Genomic DNA, 22,393 nt, shown 5'->3' on the forward strand with positions numbered 1-22,393 from the left:
TTCTCATAAAAACATTTTTTTATGAATAGTATATCGAGATGCAGATAGTGTCGACATCCTCACCATGTTCATACACCCGTACATTGTTCGGATGCCGGTACAACGTTCGGACGAACATACATACAGACACACTGGACGTCTGAGTAACACTGTTATCGCTCAAATTTCAATCAGGTTTTTCTCACATATCACTAAAAGATGAGTGGTGAACTCTTGCCCAATTCATGAGCTCCGACTCTCTTTCTAGAATTTGAATTTATGAAGAACCTTGATGATTGGCAAGAAGTTAAAATCAAACATATCTAAAACTCCAAATTTGATATTCTCTTCTTGTGAGTTTTAGCCTTTGACATCCAACACATTCTTAAGCGTTTGAACTTGTGTGATTATCCACCATCTTCACTTAGTATTATGAGAGCGAGAGTGAATCTTATAAAGTGCTTTGGGCGTCAACATAAAGATTTCTTATAGTGGGTTAGATGTTAAACTTGTGGAAAAGAAAAGACTTACACAACTTTGAGTCAACATCTCTAAATCATCATGTCCAATTTCGTTACAACAACCTCATCACTTTCTACTATTGTGATTTACAAGCCCTTATATTTGTGTAATGTAAGAAATTTGTATTTTATAAAACAAGGGACCATACTAGAAAGTACAAACCAACCAAAATATATACATATAAGAAGCTTTAGTTTTAAATTTTTTTACTTAAAAAATAAAAAATGAGTTTTATTAAGTGTATATAACTATAAACTCAAATCCAAAAGATTCATCAAAGCTTCAAAGAACATTAAGAACCAAATTATCAAATCCTAGTAGGCACACCAAATATGAAAAAAAAAAAAAAAATGTAAAATGCAAAATAGAATATTAAACACTCGATTATATAGATTTATTACTTTCCTTACAACAATTATATTCTTTGATGACATTATCTCATGCCACCCATGTCATGATCATCTTCATCATCAAGATCCAAGTCATTCGACAGTCTGATTTTTCGTCCATCTCTTGGTCCTGTTCTTCCTTTCTTCGGTTTTCCTCTAAAAAAATAAATCAATCACGACAAGGGCATTTACGTCTTTTTGCACAAACTTCATTTCTTTTTATCCCATTGGCATCAATCTTGGTAATGGGTAATGATATTTGTATAGATAAAGTATTGTATTCTAAGACTGAACAAACCGTCTGAATGAGACCAAATGACAATTTTACCCTTTTATACAAAAATAAATAAAAGTGGAAATGTGTACTTACTGTCCATTAATAGTCAAGCCTCCACCTTTAGGTCTGCCTGGACCTAAATCTGATCTTCCCTCTAATAAAAAAAAATACAAATTATAAAATAAAAATCAGTCAAAATCACACAGTATTAAAATAAAATGTAGATTTTTTGAAAAGAGAAGATATTTTAAAGAGTAAAATTGTTAATTTAAAAAAATAATAAAATAAAATAACCTTCCCTTCCTGCTCCAAGCTCTTCAGCCTGAAAAAAAAAATACATGTAAAATAGAAATTAAAAGTGTTTCCTTTTTCTTCATTATGTACATCAAATTCTAATCTTTTTCTTTTTGTAAATAAAAATGAAATGAATTTTAAATAACCCAAAAGTTATGGAGGTATAAATAATAAAGAGAACTTATATTTTGTCCTAATAAGAAACAAACTGAAAGTAAGGTAGACTTTTCAAAGTAAAAACCTTTTAAGAGTTCATCTCACAAAAGACCTTATATTTTGTGTTTTTTTTTCGGATTAAACCTCATCTTTATTTTTTTTCCTGAAAAGAGCTTCTATTTTTTAATTTTTTCTGAAAAAACCCTCAACTTTGTCTTTTTTTTCCCCAAAAAAACCCCTCAACCTTCTAACTGTTTCCGAATAAATCCTCAACCTTTTTAGTTTTCCTGAAAAAACCCTGACATTTTACAGCTTTTTTCGGAAAAAAAAATGACTAAAATGCAGTCTTTTTCAGGAAAAAAATAAAGTTGAGGTTTAATCTGAAAAAAAAAAAAAAAAAACACAAAATATAAGGTCTTTTTATGAGATTAACCCAACCTTTAATCAGAAGAAAAAAATGATAACAATGAAAGTAAATTGCTATTTCTAGAATTTAACCCTTTAAATTATCCCAAAAGAATATTTTTACACACACATATACCGATTTACCCCTTAGTTAATGAGTTTTTAGTTGTATAAACAATCATTAAACACTTGAAAGTTAATTTAATCTCCCTGACATTGAAAATATGAATTATCTGAATAAAGAATTAGGCATATAATTGAAAGTATAATGCAATAAATATAATTATGTCGTTTTCAATTAATTTATAGAATTACCGCTGGTGAAGTAACTGATGATAGGGAGAAAAGTCTATCTTCATGCTGGAATTTTCTTGATCTTTTCAAGCTGCATATAATGATATCAAAATTAGTGTCAATAAGTAAGAGTAAAAGCAACACCTCATAGTTTTCAATAATATAAAAAATGTAACAAATGAATGAAGCTGAAAGTTAAAAGAAATAAGTAAAATGAGATTACATACTTTGTGGTGTTCTTTGAGGAAGAAAGAAACCCTTCATATCCTTTCCACACATTCCCAAAATTGCTTGATTCTTGTAAGTAGCTTGTCTCTAATTCATACACCTATCTTAATCATTCCAACATATAAACATTGCTCAAAAAACAAAGGAAATTTTCGTCAGCAATTCAAGGCATATAGGGGAATTTTCTTATTTGTGAAATTATGTACAACTAATAGCATTCATTTTATATAACTAACAGCATAGTAGCTCTTTAAATTCTTCCACAATGTGTAGATCCTACTATTATAATCTGTCATTAATCATGACTTTAGCAGACACAATTATAATTATATGCTCTCTTCTTTATATATTTCATTGTAGATTCATCAAAAGATGTATCAATATTTCATGGAATATCTATTTGGTTGCAATCTTTTATTATGCCTAAAGTTGGACCAATTTGGAAGAGATATTTAGTATTTAATAGTCTTTTTTTTTCTGATTTCTACCTCAAAACAATTGAAACTCCGATTACTTTTAGATTTGAAGGAAAATTCTCAAGTTTTTTAGTATTTCGAGTATAGTAGTAACTCAATGCGATATAACAGTAAGCAATTATACATATACCAACCTGCTTTTCAATTGTACGAAGTTCTTCCTGAAGCTTTTGTCTCTTACTCATGAGAGATGAAAGCATGGCCTTTGGATTGTTCGAAGTTTTCTGCCCTAATGATTATTATGCACCCGTAAAAATGAATAATTTTACGAAGCAAACAAATTCGTAATGAAGCAGTAGATGAAATTAGGGCTTTTCTCATAAGGGATTACCTTGGGATTCCATGAACCCGCCAAATTCCAGAAAGATAACTGAAATTCAAAAATAAGCGAAGTGGAATTAGGGTTCGGGTTCAAATTTTGGGTTTCCTGCTACAGAGTCAAGTCCAAGCTCGTTTCACTGCTATGGATAAACCTAAAGCATCGATGAATTGGGGAAAACAAGCGGCAGGTAGTTTTTAAACTTTTGCTGTTTCCTTTATTGGTGAATTGCAGAATAGTCCCCAAGGTTTATATATTTTACGACTAGACCTCTAATCTTCCCATCTTATCAAATTAAACCATGACATTTGTATACAAAGTACTTTTATTTAATTCACATATATATGTTGTATTGAGTTCATAGTCATGGAATTGATCAAGACAGAACATCATAGGACACAATATATGAATATAAGGCCAAACTTCTAAATGCATGTACTCATTACAAATAATTACTTATTGCATATCATTTTTGAGATGTATGCGAAAACTGGATTGGATCAGTTCACCTCAAAATCGATTGTGCTTAATCTGACCCGAATTGATTTGAGTTATATTAACTATTATTGATATCACCATATTTGACCCTAATTCGCCAAAATCATATCCACGTTTGTAGATTACCGTAAAAGACGAAGAAACCCCATGTTTTTCCAGCTTTTATGATTTCTAACAACTAGTGATCATTCGAATAAGATCTTTTGATACCTTTAGACCGATTTACTCTTCCAAAGTTAGAATACATATAGTTTGTAATGATTTGGTTTAATCACACTCAACAAAACATTGTCTACTCTATAGTGTTCACATTTATTTTGATTTCTCTAGTAACGAGGTCAATGTCTACATAAAACGCATAATACTAATGTAATAAAAGTATTAACAAATATATGTTATTAAAAATAACTATATCTTTGTCATTAACTTTGAAATAATAAATGTTACACTAAATTATTATAAAACAAAGTAATAATTTTAAATATACCATAATATATTTATATCTTAAAATCATATCATCTCAATAGTTTCTACTCGTAAGTTCCATATGAAAATAAAAATAAATTTATTTTTTATTTATAGTTAGTTTGAACTATTATTATGGTTAACCAGTTTTTAGGATCAAATCTGTAACGACTCATATTTCAAACCAAAATTCTTTTTTGAAAACATAAGTAAAACATCCAAATCATTTTCATAAAAGATCAATGTCGTAAATTGTTTTAAACATCATCAAACCATATTATCAAAATGTATCAAGTCATCATAAAATAGATGAAGCCTATAAAAAAATAAATAGTGATGCGTGTGCAATACAGTCAAGGTGGAGCCTTCCCACGATCAGAGGAACTACCTTAAAACATTTAATCAAAAACTATAATCACAAAGCTTAGTGAGTTTCCCAAAATACCACATACTACAATACACATGCATACTTTTCAGAAAGTGTCATCTTTCTGTTCAGCACATGTACAACACATGTATAGCATTCATGACACTTTTGAGAAAGTGTCATCTTTCTACCCAGCACATGATGAACTCGAAAATTTCCCTTTTGTCTTCAAAAAAATGGCTCCAACTTCATTTCTTGTTACATATTTGTACAAATAAATTATTTCTAAAAACTAATTTATTACTTTACAAAAATAACCAAGAAAACTAATCTATTATTGCATACCATATGAATAAATAAATTATTACAACCAGTTTTATAATAAAAACAACAAACACAACAACACAACAATCATAATAGTCTTTGTATAGTTTATGCACATTATACATATCAACATACACATAAAACAACATTTGTTTTTCTAAAAGAACTTTAAATGACAAAAGATGCATGAAACTTTTGTCACATAAAATAACAAATATAAAGTTGTCATGAAAAAATATGTATGAACTTATTTTTATACAAAAACAAGTTACCCATATTCTCCAAAAACCAAGATTTCCAAAAATCAAAAAATCTAACCAAACTTGCAAGGTGGCTCTGATACCAATTGTTGGTTTTTATTTTAAAACAAGTTTCAAAAACAACAAAATATGGCAAACAGAAGACTTAAATTTTTTGAAATAACATAAACATTTTATACCCACCAATGATCTTCTTGCATGTTATAGAAAGATTAAACACCAATCATAGAAAGGATGAAGAAATAACAACATTTGTTGTTCTTTGGGTCCTCTTGGGAGGCTTGGAAGTTGATGAAGAATGTGGAACCTTTGAGACACCAACAATGACTCAACTTGATGTAGATGCTAGTCCAAAACTCTTAACTCTTAAGCTTTATGTTCTTATCAAAATAAGAACACAAAGAGATCAAAAGATACAAGTGTTCTTCAAGTTTTCTAACCAAAACTAGAGAGAAAGGGAGAGTGGGGAGTAGATTTGGCAATTGCAAGAAGAAGTCACTAGCCAAAATGCAAGCCTCACTTTATATGCATAAAGTTAAAGTATTAACCATTAGGTCTTAACACTTAAACAAACATGTCCCTTTTGTCATGAATGTCTCCCATGCTTCTTAAGACATGTAATTCTTTTCTTTTAAATAATCAAAAGCCCATAACATGCTTCCTAAAAGCGTGTCACGGTTTTAAGATGTAAAAAGTAGTCAAACTTTTATAAAAACTTACAAGCTCTTTTATAAGTTATAAAGTTTGGCTTTTGGCTAAAATACAAAATTATTTCTAGTCCAAAATAAAGTACATGACTTATAAATCATACCATATGATATATTATGTTACTTGCTAATGAAAATTAGTATTTCCAAGAAATAAATAATTTCCAATTAATTATATGAGTTTATTGAATATTTATTAAAATCAATTTCTAATAAATAATCAATTATATCAAGTTGTTGTTAGTGTGACACATTAGTATCATATGTTAATTAACAATATCACTTTAACATGCTTCCTAAAAGCGTATCACAGTTTTAAGATGTAAAAAATAGTCAAACTTTTATAAAAACTTACAAGCTCTTTTATAAGTTATAAAGTTTGGGTTTTGGCTAAAAGAAAAAAAGTATTTCTAGTCCAAAATAATGTACATGACTTATAAATTATACCATATGATATATTATGTTACTTGCTAATGAAAGTTGGTATTTCCAAGAAATAAATAATCTCCAATTAATTATAAGAGTTTATTGAATATTCATTAAAATCAATTTCTAATAAATAATCAATTATATCAAGTTGTTGTTAGTGTGACACATTAATATCATATGTTAATTAAAAATATCACTTTAATATGACTCTTGAGCATACTAGACCCTTCACATAAAAATATGAAGTCTATAAAAAAAAAATAAGTAGCAATGCGTGTGCAATACAGCCAAGGTGGAGCCTTCCCACGATCAAAGGAACTACCTTAAAACATTTAATCAGAAACTATAATCATAAAGCATAGTGAGTTTCTCAAAATACCACATACAATGTATACAAACAAAGGTTCACGTACTGTATAGTCATCAGCGAGGACTAACGGCTCCCGTGTCGTCTAGTCATCAATGACGATTAATTGTTCCTAAGTCGTCTAGTCATCAACAGAAAGTATATCCACATATCATATAATCAAGGAAACAACATGCAAAAGACTATAATGGCCTACTTGCATAATCAATACACTAAAGTACAACTACATCCTATCATGCAAATGATACATACTATAACACATAATATAGTGTGATAAATCATTTGAACTAAAAGCTGAATAATCATAGCTACACATGTTTACTCATAAGAATCGGTCTCATGAATAACCTAGATAACAATTAGAGGTCAAACTTCCGTCTATGACTTAAATCCCTCAAAGTTTGACCAAAACTCAAAGTGGTCAAAAAATCAATGGTCAACTGATGAAAGTCAACAGTAAACGGTAGGTGTGATGTGACCAAGACCATGCACTTTGCCCCCACTACATGACAAAATAGTTGTGAAATCCCTAAAAGTGGTTAATAACCCCCAATAGGCGCTTCACATTTTATGGCTTAATAACCTCTTTCTATTAGGCACTTATTCCCTTAATTTATTAGCTTAGAACTTTAGATTTGGATCTTTTTAGTGACTTAATGGATAAACTTATCAACTTTATCCATTCGATAGATTAATCTCTTATGAACCCTAAACCTAACTCTAAAATGACCAAATCTCATGCATGGCACAAATAGAAATGCATGCAACCATATTTTTCATCATCAACCAAGTCTAGAAGTCATAAAAGTAACTCGTAAGGTTCTGGAGGTTTCAAAAATCCAAGAACACTAAGTGAAGGGACCAAAAGCTACCAAATGACATAAAAACTAGATCTAGAGAAATAGATATCAAGATTGAAACTTTATACTCACAAAGGTCCAGAAATATGATGAGAATGTTGGAATTAAGCTAGAACAAAGCTTCCTTACACTAAGAGTGACCTTCTTCTTCAATATTCATAAAATCAAGGCAAATTTACAAAACTTGAAATGGAGTCTAGGGTTTTGGGTGAAGGGAAATTTCTAGGAATGCGGGTAGTCAAATGAGAAATTCTAAATTTCAAACAAAATTTTCTTTTTAATACATAAGTAAAACATCCAAAACATTTTCATAAAAGATCAAGGTAGTAATTTTTTTTCAAAACATCATCAAACCATATTAAACAAAATGTATCAAGTCAACATACAACATCAGAAGCCTATAACAAAATCAATAGTGAAGCACGTACGGTACAATGAAGATGAAGATTTCCCATGATCAAAGGAAGTACCTAAAACATTTAATCAACAATTGTAAGAACAAAGCTTAGCGAGTTCACCAAAATACCAGATATTGCAATACATATATAATGCATACAAACAAAAGGCTCTCGGCTCTAGTGTCGATCCAGCTAAACAAAGAAGACTAACGACTCTCATATCGTCTAGTCATCAACGAAAACTAATTGCTCCCATGTCATCTAGTCATCAACGATGACTAATGGATCATGTGTTGTTTAGCCATCAATATAAAGTATATCCATATATCATACAATTTAATAAACAACATGAAAAAAAAACTATATTGGCCTACTTGTATAGTCAACATACTACAATATAACTACATTTTATCATGAAAAAGATGTATATTGTAAAACATAGTATATTGAGATAACCCACCTAAAATTAAAAGTTGAAGAATCACAGCTACATATTGTTGGATTAGTGTCTAAGTCCATAACTATTTTGGTATGTACTTGACCCGATGGTGCATGGTCCTTTTGGGTTGCCTTCACCAAAGCAACTTGATTGGAGAAATATATAGAGAGAGAGGATAATATGATTTATTAATATGTTGTAAGAATAATATATTAAAGGAGAAATCATATTTGTTTAATTAATATTGGTCGATAATTAATTAAGAATTAGTTTTGTGATCAAATGTAATTAATTAAACTAGAGGGGCTGATTTGTAATTATGTGATAGTTACAAAATAAGGTAAGGATTATCTTATAAGTATGGTGGACGAATTTAAGGTTGGAAAGCCTTAGATTTCGAGTATGATAAGGATTCAAGGATTATCTTATTGGTTGCTTAATGGATAATCAACTAGATAAGGATAATGACTGAAACCCTATCTCTACACCTATATAAACAACCCCAAGGTCATGAATTCGGAAATCCCTTCCCAAGAGGTCCTAAGGACGAATTCTAACCTCCCTCCTCTCTCTTTATACCTTCTCCACTTGCTTATGGTGTTTGTAAGCCATTAGAGGAGTGACACTTGTGACTCTCTGCTTTCCAAGGTCAATTCAAGGAGGAATTGGATTGTTATTGCTATATAACAATCAAGGTATGTTCTTAAGCCTATTTACATGTGAATTCTGATTTCCATATGCTAGAATTAGGGTTCAAAGTCTTGGATTCAAAGTATGTACAATAGAGAAACCTAGATCCGAGCTTTAGGGTTTGTATGAGCACATAGGATGTCTTATGACCAAAACCCATCAGTGGTATCAGAGCCATGATTGGTTTCTATTGTATTGATGCTTGATGTAACTGAAAATCGTGTTTTGGCCTCACTGTTCGACCTGACTCGGCGAGTCACTCTTGGACTCGGCGAGTCAGCCTTACTCGGCGAGTTCCAGAGGGTGACTCGGCGAGTCGGTGCGTCAGACAGTGCTTATCTCGGGATTTCTTGCTGTTTTTGCATTGGGATAATTACCTTATCATGTTAGATTAATATTAATCCGATTATATGATATATTTGACTATAATTTTAATCTAATTGAAGATATTTATCAATTAATAGGATAATTGTTTCCTTATAAGATAATTGATTAATTATTTTAAGTAAATTGATAAATTATTTTGCAAGAAATCATCAAATATGGATAATTATGTGATTAAATGTTAATTTGAATTATTTGTTATTTGATCCTTGTTGTTGTGAAAAGTTTCATATTTGGCCCTTTAGGTTTTATAGTTTAAATTTGAACCCCAAAAGTTTTGTTGTTTTGAAATTTAAATAGTTGAAACCCTAATGTTTTGAAAAAAAAAGGTTTCAAAACTTGCCCTCGAGTTTTGGAATTTAAATTTTGATTAAATAGTTTAATTTTGATGCATATTTAAATTCTAAACCCTAATGTGTTGAAATGTTTCAAAACTTGCCCTCAAGTTTTGGAATTTAAAAGTTTAATTAGGAATGTTAAATTCTAAAACCCTAGCATAGTTTTGAAAAAGTTCAAATCACACCCTTATGGTTTTATTAATTAATTAAGGTGTATAATTAAAAGAAGTTTAATAAATCCATAAAAGTTTAGGTTTACAATTTAAGTAAATTAAAAGTATAATTGTTAAATTGAACCACCTAATATTTTAAAAAGTATAAAATACACCCTATACTATATATAACATTAAAAGTCTAACATTATATATATGTATGAGTAAAAGTCAGTCTTACCGTTAGTAGGCCTCATTCACGAAGCTGGTCTGTAAGGGGTGTTTAAGGAAATTGCCTATAAAATGGCGATTAAATGGGTATCCACTCTTACCCACCGCACTCTTGGCCAGTGGAGGGTCGTTAGCCGAACGGGTAGGATAGGACGAAACCTTCCATTATAAGTATAATGAAATATAAAAGTAACTAAATTTTTTCATATAATTCCCAATCTTAGTTACTTAGGCAAAAGTGAATTGATGCAATTCCATGAAATTACACTTTGTGCCCTTGCGAAGACGTTAGTGGAGCGTGTGTGGTTAACCGGCACACTAAATGGGTCTAAGCAAAGGTAGCAAAGGGTGACTCAATGTTTGTCATAGTTCGGTGGAGCGTGTGTGGTTTACCGGCACATCGAATAGGCGACTGTAACATGTGAGGGCACCATGTAAGTTTGCATGGTTATTCACACCCGCTTTGTGATCCTCGGCATCCCAGTCACAAACAAGAGGGGCATATCGAGATTTAAACATGCCATTGAAAGTTCAATGAATCTCAAAGGATCTAGGAGTTTTCATAGATTTAAAACTTAAAAATAATTTTCGTTTTTCATGGTGGAAATTAGTGAATCGTCATTCACTTACCTTCAAATGTTCTGCAATTTGGGTTACGGCATCCCTTTCCCGAGTTGTAGAATATTGTGTTGGGTCCTAGCCTTGGAATTTCATTTGGGTGATTTACCAAGGACTCAATCAATCAACTAACTTGAATTTGTTTTCTCCCGTTTTGTAGATGTCAAAGTTCGACAACTATGGTATTCTCAAATCCCGTGGAACAAGCATTCCACATGAAGATGATATTCCACGATTCGATCGAGGATCAAGAAATCATCCTTCACTTCCTCCTCCTCCTCCAATTATTCTCCCTATCCCACAAGATTGTAAAATTGAAAGGTTCAATATCACTCAAGCCCTTTTGGCAAGTAAACATAAAGAAGGAAAGTCGGTGTGTGCACACGTCCTAGGGATGAAGTCGCGCATTGATAGACTAAGAATGATGGGATCCGTTGTTAGTGAAGAGATGGCTATTGATTGGGTTCTTCAGTCACTTCCCAACTCATATAGTGAGTTCGTAGGAGAGTACTATATGACGAACCACAACGTGACCCTTATACATCTCACCTATATGCTTATTGCTGCCGAATCAGCAATGGTTTGGCGCAATAGAAAAGAAAAGTTGATTGGTGAATCTGCCTTCAAGACCTCTATGGATATAGACAATGGCAATGAAAGACATGCAATGATCGAAAAGTTTGATCATAAGAGAAAGGCGATGTCTAAAGTAGTTCCATGTGTTATTCCAAAAGAGTCAATTTGCCTTTATTGCCAAGAGAAGGGGCATTGGAGACGAAGTTGCCCTAATTACCTAAGAGATCTAAGAGATGGGAGAGTCAAAGGTATGACTGCGCTTTAGGTAAAAATCCACTATCTAACTCCATTAAGTTCCTATTCATTGATTCTTAATACATGATGTAATAAGATTACATTTGAGTGTTTTGTAGGGTCGGTGAAAAGAAAGGAAGCTTGATAAGAGAGCAAGATGAATCTAATCACAAGAGATGGATCTCGATCGCATGGACTTGAAGATTAGATTTTGAGCTTAGAAAGTTATGATAGAGTTGTTAGAAATTTTCTTTTGTACATAGTTTTCAATGGATTTTGCATTGTAAGGACAAATTTTTTCCGCTGCTTTTATAAATAAAATAAATTTTGTTTGACTTATTTATTTATTTGTTTATTTCCTTACAATGAAATCGTTATGAAAATTGATGTTCGAATATTTCTACAACGAATGGATATGATTCTTAGTTATGTTATTTATGGAAATGTCAAGAATTTACCAAATAGGGAGAGTTTCTCATCGCCCAAAGTTTCAATTAGACAGAAACTTGGAATCATGCAACGTGGATGCACGATGAATGAGAAATTTCGTATTTGGAAATTAGACTGATTCGTTGACAAAGTGTCAAGTGAAGGACTAAGAGATCGAGCACACAAAGTTGCGTGTTGATCAAGTCCACCATAAGAGTAACAAAGATATTCATCATGATTTACTAAAGGTTTAGTAAATATGATTATACTTACAAGATTAAGTGTAATTCTGAATTGATAAGAAGAATCAAGTAGGCAGAAAGATAAAAGGTTCTCCATTCTAAGAAGAAGGGAGAGTAGCTTTTATGCTTTATGATATGTCTTAGTGATTAAGAACCATGTCTCAATTGATCCTCTAAGTGAGTCTTAGTACAATTGTATGTCTAAGAAGAGGAATCAAGAATTGAAGAAATGGTTAAATCAAGAAGTCTATCATACTTCGTTCCAATAACAAGTCTTAAAGTTAAGATTGTGACAATGAGTGAAAAGTATTAAAGGTTTATAACATTCATCAAATGTGGGAAGTTGTGATGTCTTGAATAAGACAAAGGCCAACTAGTACCAATTTAAGAAGTGTTTTGATAAAAGCTACACTAACTCTTGAATATTTGTTTGTCAAGAAATGGTTATTGACAAAAGAATCGTATATGTCAAGGAGTCAGTGGGAGTCTTAATGGTCTTGAATAGTTTCAAGAACAAATCAAATAAACCTTACCAATCATCACTAGCACACGAGTTGAGGTTGACAACCTATCGTATTGACATTATTTTGATTATGTGCTGTTCCAATTGAGTTAATTATGCATATGAGTTCTATGAGTTCTCATCTTGAATGCATAAAAGGCAAGGCACCTTAATCAATGAAAGGTACATTGATAAGAAAGGGTGAGATGCTTAACTACTTGGAAGACGTGGTGGGCAGCTGTGCTACCATGAGGCAAGAAATCAAGATTAAGAAAGTTCGATCCATATGAGTTTGAATTTGTCGTAAACGTTGGTTTTGACAAATTCACATGGATAGGAACATTTACACCGTTTAAAATCTAAGTGTCATAAGATTTCCTCCTTCATGAAAATGATTGTGAGGAAATGCTTTCACTAAGAAAGATTTTAAGAAGATAGTGATTGTAAAATTGCATTCTCGAATTCAATTATGGTTACGGCATCCCTTTCCATAATTTGAATTATGAGGTTTGGCAATTAGTCTTAATTGTTTAGACACACATATGAACTATCGAAGGCAAAGGTGTATAAAGAATCCTTGATAAAAGATTATCAAAGCACTAAGTATTAGAAACATGAACTTAAGAAATTCAATAAGCATTGTTTTCTGAAAGTTAAGATGTTTATGAATACATATCGAAGCTAGTGGGAGCATAAGTGTTATGTTTTATAATAATCATCAAGATAGTGGGAGCATAAAAGTTATGATTGTATGATTATTAAGGAAAGTATTGCAAGGTTAGCAATATTAATTATAGAAAACAAGAGTCATACTTTGCAAAGTCGCAATAGTTGAAGAGTTGTTTTGCTATAATTAAGGGAGAGAATATTATGCTTCATTTCAAATCTAAAGGTTTAGGTTGAGAAATGTTAATAAAATTTAGTCAAAGGTACAAAGTGTGTTCTTAAAATTTCGATTATGATTACGGCATCCCTCTTCACAATTCGAATTTTGAGAACATAGAAAATAAAACATTATGCGTCGTGTCCCATACGCTTCGGGTATAGGATCGATTGCAAATGCTTTAATGTTTGACCATTCTAAAATTTTCCAAATGTCGAGCGCATTTAGAGGGAAAAGGGACTAGAATTGGTTTTGACTAAAATAATTAAACAACTATCAAAGGACAATCCAAGTTCGACGAGGATTGGTCGCTTGTGAGTAGTTGGAAGTATAGTATTGGAAAATATGGAAATGTTTCCATATTGGATGGACCATATCGACATCATTATGAATAGATAAGATTCTATTAAGAATGAGTTGTCATATGGAACATATGGAAGTGTGTCCATATTGGGAATTGAATATTGAGAAATCTATGACTAGATTAGAAACTTCTATGCAAAAGGAAGTTCAAAGAAAGTACTTTGAGTGAGAGACATCACATCTATGGAATTGTCTTGTAACAATCTCCGATAGCGGACTTTGTAATATCATTGGCAATAGTCTTTGTGATTTTGGTGCAGTGACATTACGAAAGGATAGTTGCATAGAATGTTAGAATCTAGCATATTCTATAAGTAGTAAGAATTTGATATTCTTTAACTTATGATAAAAGGATTTGGAGTTGAGAAATGAGAATGATTGGAAATGTGTTCAATATGATCTATTTCACAAAGTAAGAACCATAGGTAAACATTGTGTGCATGCTAGGAGCATGGGACAAGTGTTGTAATTCAAGTAAGAAGTTGATTACCCGAAACTACAAATAATGAGTAATCAATATGGTGATAAATAAAAGGTGTTTTATTTATGCTCAAAGGGTTGAGGCCATATGGGATTAGTATTATTCTTGTGTTTCACATCTGCATGTTTTGACTTCCAGAATAATTGAGTTTATTAAGAATAATCGAATTATTCAAACGGGCCACAGTCGTTCATATGTTGGAAGTAGATATGAATGAAGACTGTCGTGAATTGGTGTGTGGAATGTCTAGAAAAGTATTAGACATAAGCAAATGTTTGCTACAACGTTCATGAGTGCTTATGAATGTGATTTGAGCATTGGATTAGACCCACGCTCACTTGGATCACTCCGTGGATTGTATCACGAGTGATTGGTGAGACGATAACATCTTATATTCTTGAAACCGAGATGTGTGAGTTGTATCTTGCAAATCGGTTACACATTGATAATATGTAAACGCACCAGTAACTTGGTGTTATAAAACATATTGTTGTGTGTGATTCGGTGCGTGAGTACAAGCAAGCATTGTATCAAAGTTTATCCGTTCCTTTTATCCAAAGTAGGATAAAAGCGATATCTTTGGGCCCCTCGATGGTTTAGTGATGACAAACGTAAATGCTCGGCCGGGCTAGGGCTAATTTGATTTATTCAATTAGTCAGTCGTCATAAATCAGAAATCGAGAAGTAGTACAAAGAGAATGATTAGAAATCATATCTCATATGATATCTAGAATGGAGGAATATATGATCCCTTATCTAAGGACACGCGTATTTGATATGATCAGAGTTGACAGCGGCTTTGGAAAGCTACGATTGCAGATCAGGATCCGAAGTCATACGCAGAATAGTTGTTAGACTTATCCAAGTGGGAGACTGTTGGATTAGTGTCTAAGTCCATAACTATTTTGGTATGTACTTGACCCGATGGTGCATGGTCCTTTTGGGTTGCCTTCACCAAAGCAACTTGATTGGAGAAATATATAGAGAGAGAGGATAATATGATTTATTAATATGTTGTAAGAATAATATATTAAAGGAGAAATCATATTTGTTTAATTAATATTGGTCGATAATTAATTAAGAATTAGTTTTGTGATCAAATGTAATTAATTAAACTAGAGGGGCTGATTTGTAATTATGTGATAGTTACAAAATAAGGTAAGGATTATCTTATAAGTATGGTGGACGAATTTAAGGTTGGAAAGCCTTAGATTTCGAGTATGATAAGGATTCAAGGATTATCTTATTGGTTGCTTAATGGATAATCAACTAGATAAGGATAATGACTGAAACCCTATCTCTACACCTATATAAACAACCCCAAGGTCATGAATTTGGAAATCCCTTCCCAAGAGGTCCTAAGGACGAATTCTAACCTCCCTCCTCTCTCTTTATACCTTCTCCACTTGCTTATGGTGTTTGTAAGCCATTAGAGGAGTGACACTTGTGACTCTCTGCTTTCCAAGGTCAATTCAAGGAGGAATTGGATTGTTATTGCTATATAACAATCAAGGTATGTTCTTAAGCCTATTTACATGTGAATTCTGATTTCCATATGCTAGAATTAGGGTTCAAAGTCTTGGATTCAAAGTATGTACAATAGAGAAACCTAGATCCGAGCTTTAGGGTTTGTATGAGCACATAGGATGTCTTATGACCAAAACCCATCACATATGTGCACTCGTACGATTCGGCCTCATGAACGACCTAGATTAAAATTAGAGCTCAAACTTCAGTGTATAACTTAAATCCTCAAAGTTTAACCAAATTTGAAAGTGGCTAAAAGTGAGCGGTCAATTGGTCAATGGTCAACAGTAGGTGCGTCGTGACCAAGACCAAGCACTCTCCGCCCCATTTCATGAAAAAATAGTCGTGAAGTCCCTAAAATCATGTCACAACACCCAATAGGGATGTCAAGCTTTATCGTTGAACTGTTGGGTTTTTATTGAAGAATAGTTTAAAAAAACATAAGATTTTAGCAACGAAAGACTTTATAAATTGAATAAACATAAAACTAGTTTATACCCACCGCCGATCTTCTTGCAAAGTTTGGAAAGAAAAGAACAACCAAAGAAGAGAAGGAACATAACAACCTTTGTAGCCTTTAAATTTGTAACACCAGTCAAAATTAGGTCAAAGATAATCCCCATAAATATAACAAACACATATTATAATCAATTTAATTTAATCTTTAATGAAATTTTCATTCAATACTACTACAAGTCTATACGATTCCAAAAATATATAGAACGTCTAAATCTGACTTCGCATGAATAAGTTATAATAAATTCTAACATTATAGCCTCTATAACAAAAGGTGTAACATTCTGTTTGTTTAATGAATAAATAGATAAAATTGATGAACGAATAGTCGCCCTAAATCTAATAATATTTAACGAAGAGTGGTTCAGGGAGCCGAATGATACATTTCAGACTTTCGGGGGTCAAAGTGTAATTTCAGGATGTATTTTGTAATGATTTTTAAATGTTAGGGTGTGTTTGGTATGTATTGGACTGGATTTGAAAGAGATTTCAAGAGGCAGGGTTAAAAGGGTAAAATATGGGCTGACTTTGAAAGAAAAGGTGAAGGCAGGGACCATTTGTGACATTATGGCAATATGTTTAATTGTCGGGTATATAAAGCCAACGAAACTCTAACCCTAACTAACCCTCTACAGTTGTCACCCTCCTTATACCTCCCATCCCCCAGCCGCTACCACCATGTGAGAGTCCCTCAGCCGCCGTTTCATCATCCGGAGCTGGTCGCCACCTTTTGCCACTCGCCGCCCTGCTATCAAGGCCACAAACCACCGGAGGAGCACCGGAATATCCAACGTTGTTTCTCTAGGCCGTCAATGAAGCTGTGAACCGCAAAGACCGACGAACTTTGCTGTTGCCACTTACCGGTGAATTTGCAGTGGTCTTCCCCACCTCCTTCTTTCGTTGCACGGTCGCCAAATTCGTCACTCCGAGCGGCTGTTGCGGCTGGTGTCATTCGCCGACTGCCTTGCGCCACTACCAAAGTGATTGAGATTGGGATGCACTTCAGTGCGGAGATCTCGACGAGTACGTGTTCGTGTGGACATGTGTTGCTTAGTATAGACTCAATAAACTCGCCACCACCGGCAGGTAGCGGCTATCATCGCAAACCGCTACTATTGTCGCATTTTTGTGTCGCTGCCGCCACCATGTGGGTGGCTAGAGTTGTTTTCTGAACAGATAGAGTGTGTGTGCTTTGGTTTTTTCCGGAAAACATAAAGAAAAGCTACCACCACCACCATGAGGTGGTGGCTGCCACCATGTGCCACTGCGGGGCACCACTAGGGTGGTTGTTTGTGTGTGTTTGTATTAGTATGTCTGTTATTCGGGATTTGGTTTGTAATATTGTAACCGATGCGAAAATAATAAAAGAAACTCATAACCACCACCGTAAGGTGGTCGCCGCCGCCATGAGCCGCCGTTGACCATCACTACCCGAGGTGGTAGTGGGTGGTGCCCGCCTTATGAGACCCTAGTGTGCCTAATGAAGCCCTAATTTATCTAAGGACTTAGTTTTGGGCCTATTGGGCTATTATTGGGTTGAAAACCGTAATTAGGGTTTAGAAAACCCTAATTTTGGAATTATTGGTTTGGACTTATCGGGACCCGCATTTTGGACCATTAGAGTGGAGTTATGACTCAAGCTCGATTTCATTGTATGTTTGGACTTAACAGATTAAGTCCTTAATGGGTAAAGTAGGAACACCTAACCCTAATCGTCATTTTATGTGAAAAAACCCTAATTAGGTTTGGATGCTTGTTGGGCCATTTATTGGACTAAGCTGTTGTGGACCTTTGTGGGCCAATTGGGAACATATTTATGGACTAAGGGAAATTATTGGGCTTCAGGATAATACCCATTAGAGAGGCTTAAGCCTAATTTGGAGAATTGGGCCATAAGTGGGCCATAATTAGGCCTTGAGGATTATTAGCTATTGGGCCATCATAATGCCAATTGTTTGGATTAGAATAATTGTTTGGGCCTTACAATAAGTCCATGTAGAGGTTTGGGCCCAATTTGGAAAATTGGGTCATATGTTGGGCCTTGGTTGATTATTGGGTTTTCGGGCCTTCAGAGTGTGAGTTTGGGCCTTGGTTTTTGAACCAAGCTAGGTTAGGGGTAAATGGTCCATTTACCCCAAGTGTAGATCTATGGTTATGCATTGGAGCCAAATTATTAATTGGGTGTCATTTTAATGTTGACAATTAGGGAATTTGTCAACCAGCAGCGAGAGTTTTATCCGCGGGACTTCAGCAGTGCCAGGTGAGTCTCCTCACCATACCAATGGGTCTAAGGCTTCAAGGTCGGCCCATTTTATGATATATGGTACACTATCTGAAGTTGTATTATGTGGCATGATAGATGGTTATGTGCTAGGAAGTATGCTAATGGTATTTGTGGTATGCTTGCATGAAAGACCATGGGAGAGCCCATGGCACCTGGATATAAGACCATGTGGAGAGCCCATGACTTTCCTATTATGTTGTAGTGTTTATTGTAGATTCGTTACTGATATGTCTGGTATGCATGTATAGGTGGTATGCTACTGATTATGTGGTATGCTAGTTGTCTTTGTGATACTTGCATGGAAGACCATGGGGGAGCCCATGGCACTTGGATGTAAGACCATGCGGAGAGCCCATGGCTTTCCTATTAAAGAATATGGGAGAGCCCAAGGCACCCGGATATAAGACCATGTGGAGAGCCCATGGATTTCCTATTAAAGACCATGGGAGAGCCCATGGCACTTAGGTGTAAGACCATGTGGGGAGCCCATGGCATCCTGGAGTAAGACCCAGGGGACGAGCCCATGGCTTCCTTATATGATTATATGCATGACTTATGTGATTGATATGGCGTATGTGGTAGAGATAGCTTTTATAGCTAATATGATATGTGTTATGTGGATTTTGTGTGGGGTATGATTTGGGGGAACTCACTAAGCTTCGTGCGTACTGTTTTGTTTATGGTTTCAGGTAACATGGTTTTGGAAAGGAAGGGCTCAGCTTGATAGCATTGCACACACCCATGTTTTCCGCAACAAATGATTTTGGGTTGAACTCTGATAAATGTTTTAATTAACAATGTTTTGGAATATTTGGAATAAACAATATCTATGTTTGGGTTATATTAAAAATGAAATTTTGACCCTTGATTTTTTTCTTCGTTACAAGTTGGTATCAGAGCCTTAGTTTGAGGGATTCAGACATATTCGGGTGTGTTTGAAATCAAATTGAGGATCTTTTAAGTTTTCAAAAGGAAAATGGTTTAAGGAAGGAATTTATATGACAAGAAAGGGTGTGGTGCATGCAATCAGCCGAGCTCAAGTAAGTTTCCCCAGAATACCCATATATGATATATGTTATGACTTGGTTTATGAATATGAGAATCACATGCTAGTTAGCGATAGGAGATACGCCTTTTTATATGTTGTATGAGTTGGTAGACTTGCATGCTAGTGCTGAGTAGTAAATAATAGATTGGCCTGATATGTGATGCGTGTAGCCTTGAAATATTGGATGCCATGTTGGAATGAGAATGATAATTGGTATTTGTAATTGCTAAGTGTATGCTTTTAAAATTGTATACAGTTAGGATCTTATAGCCTTATAATAATTGATTTGGCTTTATTTCCTGTTCCTTGTTTGGTTGTGGTCCTAGGGTAGAGTCTATTATTCGACAGTTTATTAGATCTTGTTCTGTGTATAATTTGCATGCATAAAGCAGCCGACAACAAGGATGGATGGATGTGGATATCACGATTTAGGGTTAGTGGACTGAATGTCCTATGATAGTTCTTTGGATCGGAGTGCTACTGTACAAATGCTGCTTACTTTGTGCTTTATGGAACTCTTGAGTGATGGGAGTCAGCTACTAAGTGGATATGACGATATCCAGGAGGTGGATGGCTGGCATCACAGGGAGTTCTTCAGCAGCTGATGGCAGGGCGAGGTTGGGAACCTAGGAAAGCCTAGGATATACCCCAGAGAGTTTAGTGTGGCGACTCGTTGAGGTTGGGAACCTAAGGGGAGCCTAGGAGTTGCTTCGGTGAGTATCGTGCCGCTATTTAGTAGACATTTGGTGCATCGGTGGGGTAAGTGACTTAGAGGATTCGGGAGGATTGCTACGTTTGTTTATAGGGCTTCTTGGTATATAGGGTTGGTAAGTTTTAGATTTGTTGCTCACCGCAACCATTCCTAAACACATGTTGGTCATATATCGTACAAATATAGTTGATCAGGCTATATTTATCTCATATATGATTACATAACTATTTTGGCTTAGTCGTAGTGTCTAACTTATCCAAATACTTTTATATGTTTCTTATTACTATACTGTCCTAGTATGTATGCATGTATGTATACTTTTATAAAAATACTTATATTTTAAAAGTATACTTTTAGTCAGAGCGTTTAGGCCCATTGTATTTATAGTTTTATATCTTCCTTGGTTTGATATACTTAGTTCACTATAAACAATGCTCTGATACCAATCTGTCACACCCCAAACCAGAATGGCGGAAATGTCTGGGGGCGGATAACTTTACGTATAGTATCATAACAATTGAATAATAGACATCAAATCATTACAACCATTACATTGATGAATAATATGTTTACATTGTACTCAAAATCATTGTTTACGTAATTTCAAATCTTTATGACAAAATGTAAGTAACGTGGTGTGACGACGTTCCATCCACCAAAAGCTCATGTGGTTACCTGTTTACTGGTTTCCTAAGAATACAAATGATTTTGAAAAGTGTAAACAATTAAGTTGGTGAGTTCATAAGCATTTTGTATGAGAAGGTTTTGTAACGGTTTCATGTAAAAATGGTTTTGTATACTTCTAGAAAATCCGATATTTTCTTTAAAAACGAGTTGTACGTCTTATACCCAAGACTAAAATGTATGTATTTCCTTTGTATCTTTTCCTTGTAAAATGACAATGTATGTTTCCCTAAAATCCAATATTTTCATAAATATGAACTGTAGTCTTAAACCCTAAGACCAAAAGATGTAAGTAATGTTGTATTGAGAAATAGTATGTAGTTTTATTTTATAAAACTAATGAAGTGTAAGTTACCCCGTAAACCAAGTAGTTTTGTTAATCCCTATGTAAGTTATTATAACCGTGCTAATATGACTGATGTGCTTGAACGACGTTCTTCAGGCGTCGGAGCTGGTAGACATTTGTCACCCTAGACTTGTCGGTCTAACTATAGCTAATAGCTAAGGTGTGAGGTTGTCAATCCTGTATAGATCTATACACAACTATGTCACTCTCCCTCAAGGAGACTCTAGTTATAATGCAGGATTTAAGGTGTACACTAGGTAGGTACGGTGAAGCAAATGTTTCACAAGAGCATCAACATATTTACGTGAACCATGACTCATTTTTGTTGTAAAATGAAATAATTATACCTTTGAATAATTATATGGTTATTCTGAAATGAAAGTGTGGTTTTGTGACTCTCAAACTACATCAATTATAGTTTATCTTGTATGTTTGTTGAGACGTTTATATAAATATAAAGTTGTTATCTTGTCTAGTGTCAAAATATGTAATCCAAACATGATATCTTTGGGTAGTAACCCGCCAAAATAGTAAATGACTATAATGTAACCATTTTTGCTAGAAAAGCTATCTTTTAGTAAAAGTTTCTAAAACCATGTAGTTTTCCAAATTATACTTTTCCCTTATGATATTTGTAACATATAATGAGTTATGTTTTTGTTAACTTTGCATATCAAAACTAATATATCACAAATTTTGT

The 22,393-nt window shown here is 33.8% G+C and overlaps 1 protein-coding gene across 1 annotated transcript; it reads right to left on the minus strand.

Moving 5' to 3' along the window:
* Nucleotides 1-771: 771 nt before the first annotated feature.
* Nucleotides 772-3,518, minus strand: LOC145093859 (histone acetyltransferase subunit NuA4-domain protein). Its single transcript, XM_079032111.1, has 7 exons — nt 3,352-3,518; nt 3,155-3,249; nt 2,544-2,644; nt 2,338-2,407; nt 1,462-1,489; nt 1,261-1,321; nt 772-1,046 (listed from the first exon to the last, which is right to left on the minus strand). Exons 1-7 carry the CDS (start codon nt 3,362-3,364, stop codon nt 935-937), a joined length of 480 nt encoding a protein of 159 aa, XP_078888237.1. The 5' UTR covers nt 3,365-3,518; the 3' UTR covers nt 772-934.
* Between the last annotated feature and the right edge of the window lie 18,875 nt (nt 3,519-22,393).

Source organism: Lactuca serriola, chromosome 3, assembly GCF_051521515.1.
Source record: "Lactuca serriola cultivar US96UC23 chromosome 3, Lser_US96UC23_V15, whole genome shotgun sequence".
NCBI classification, from domain to species: Eukaryota; Viridiplantae; Streptophyta; class Magnoliopsida; order Asterales; family Asteraceae; genus Lactuca; species Lactuca serriola.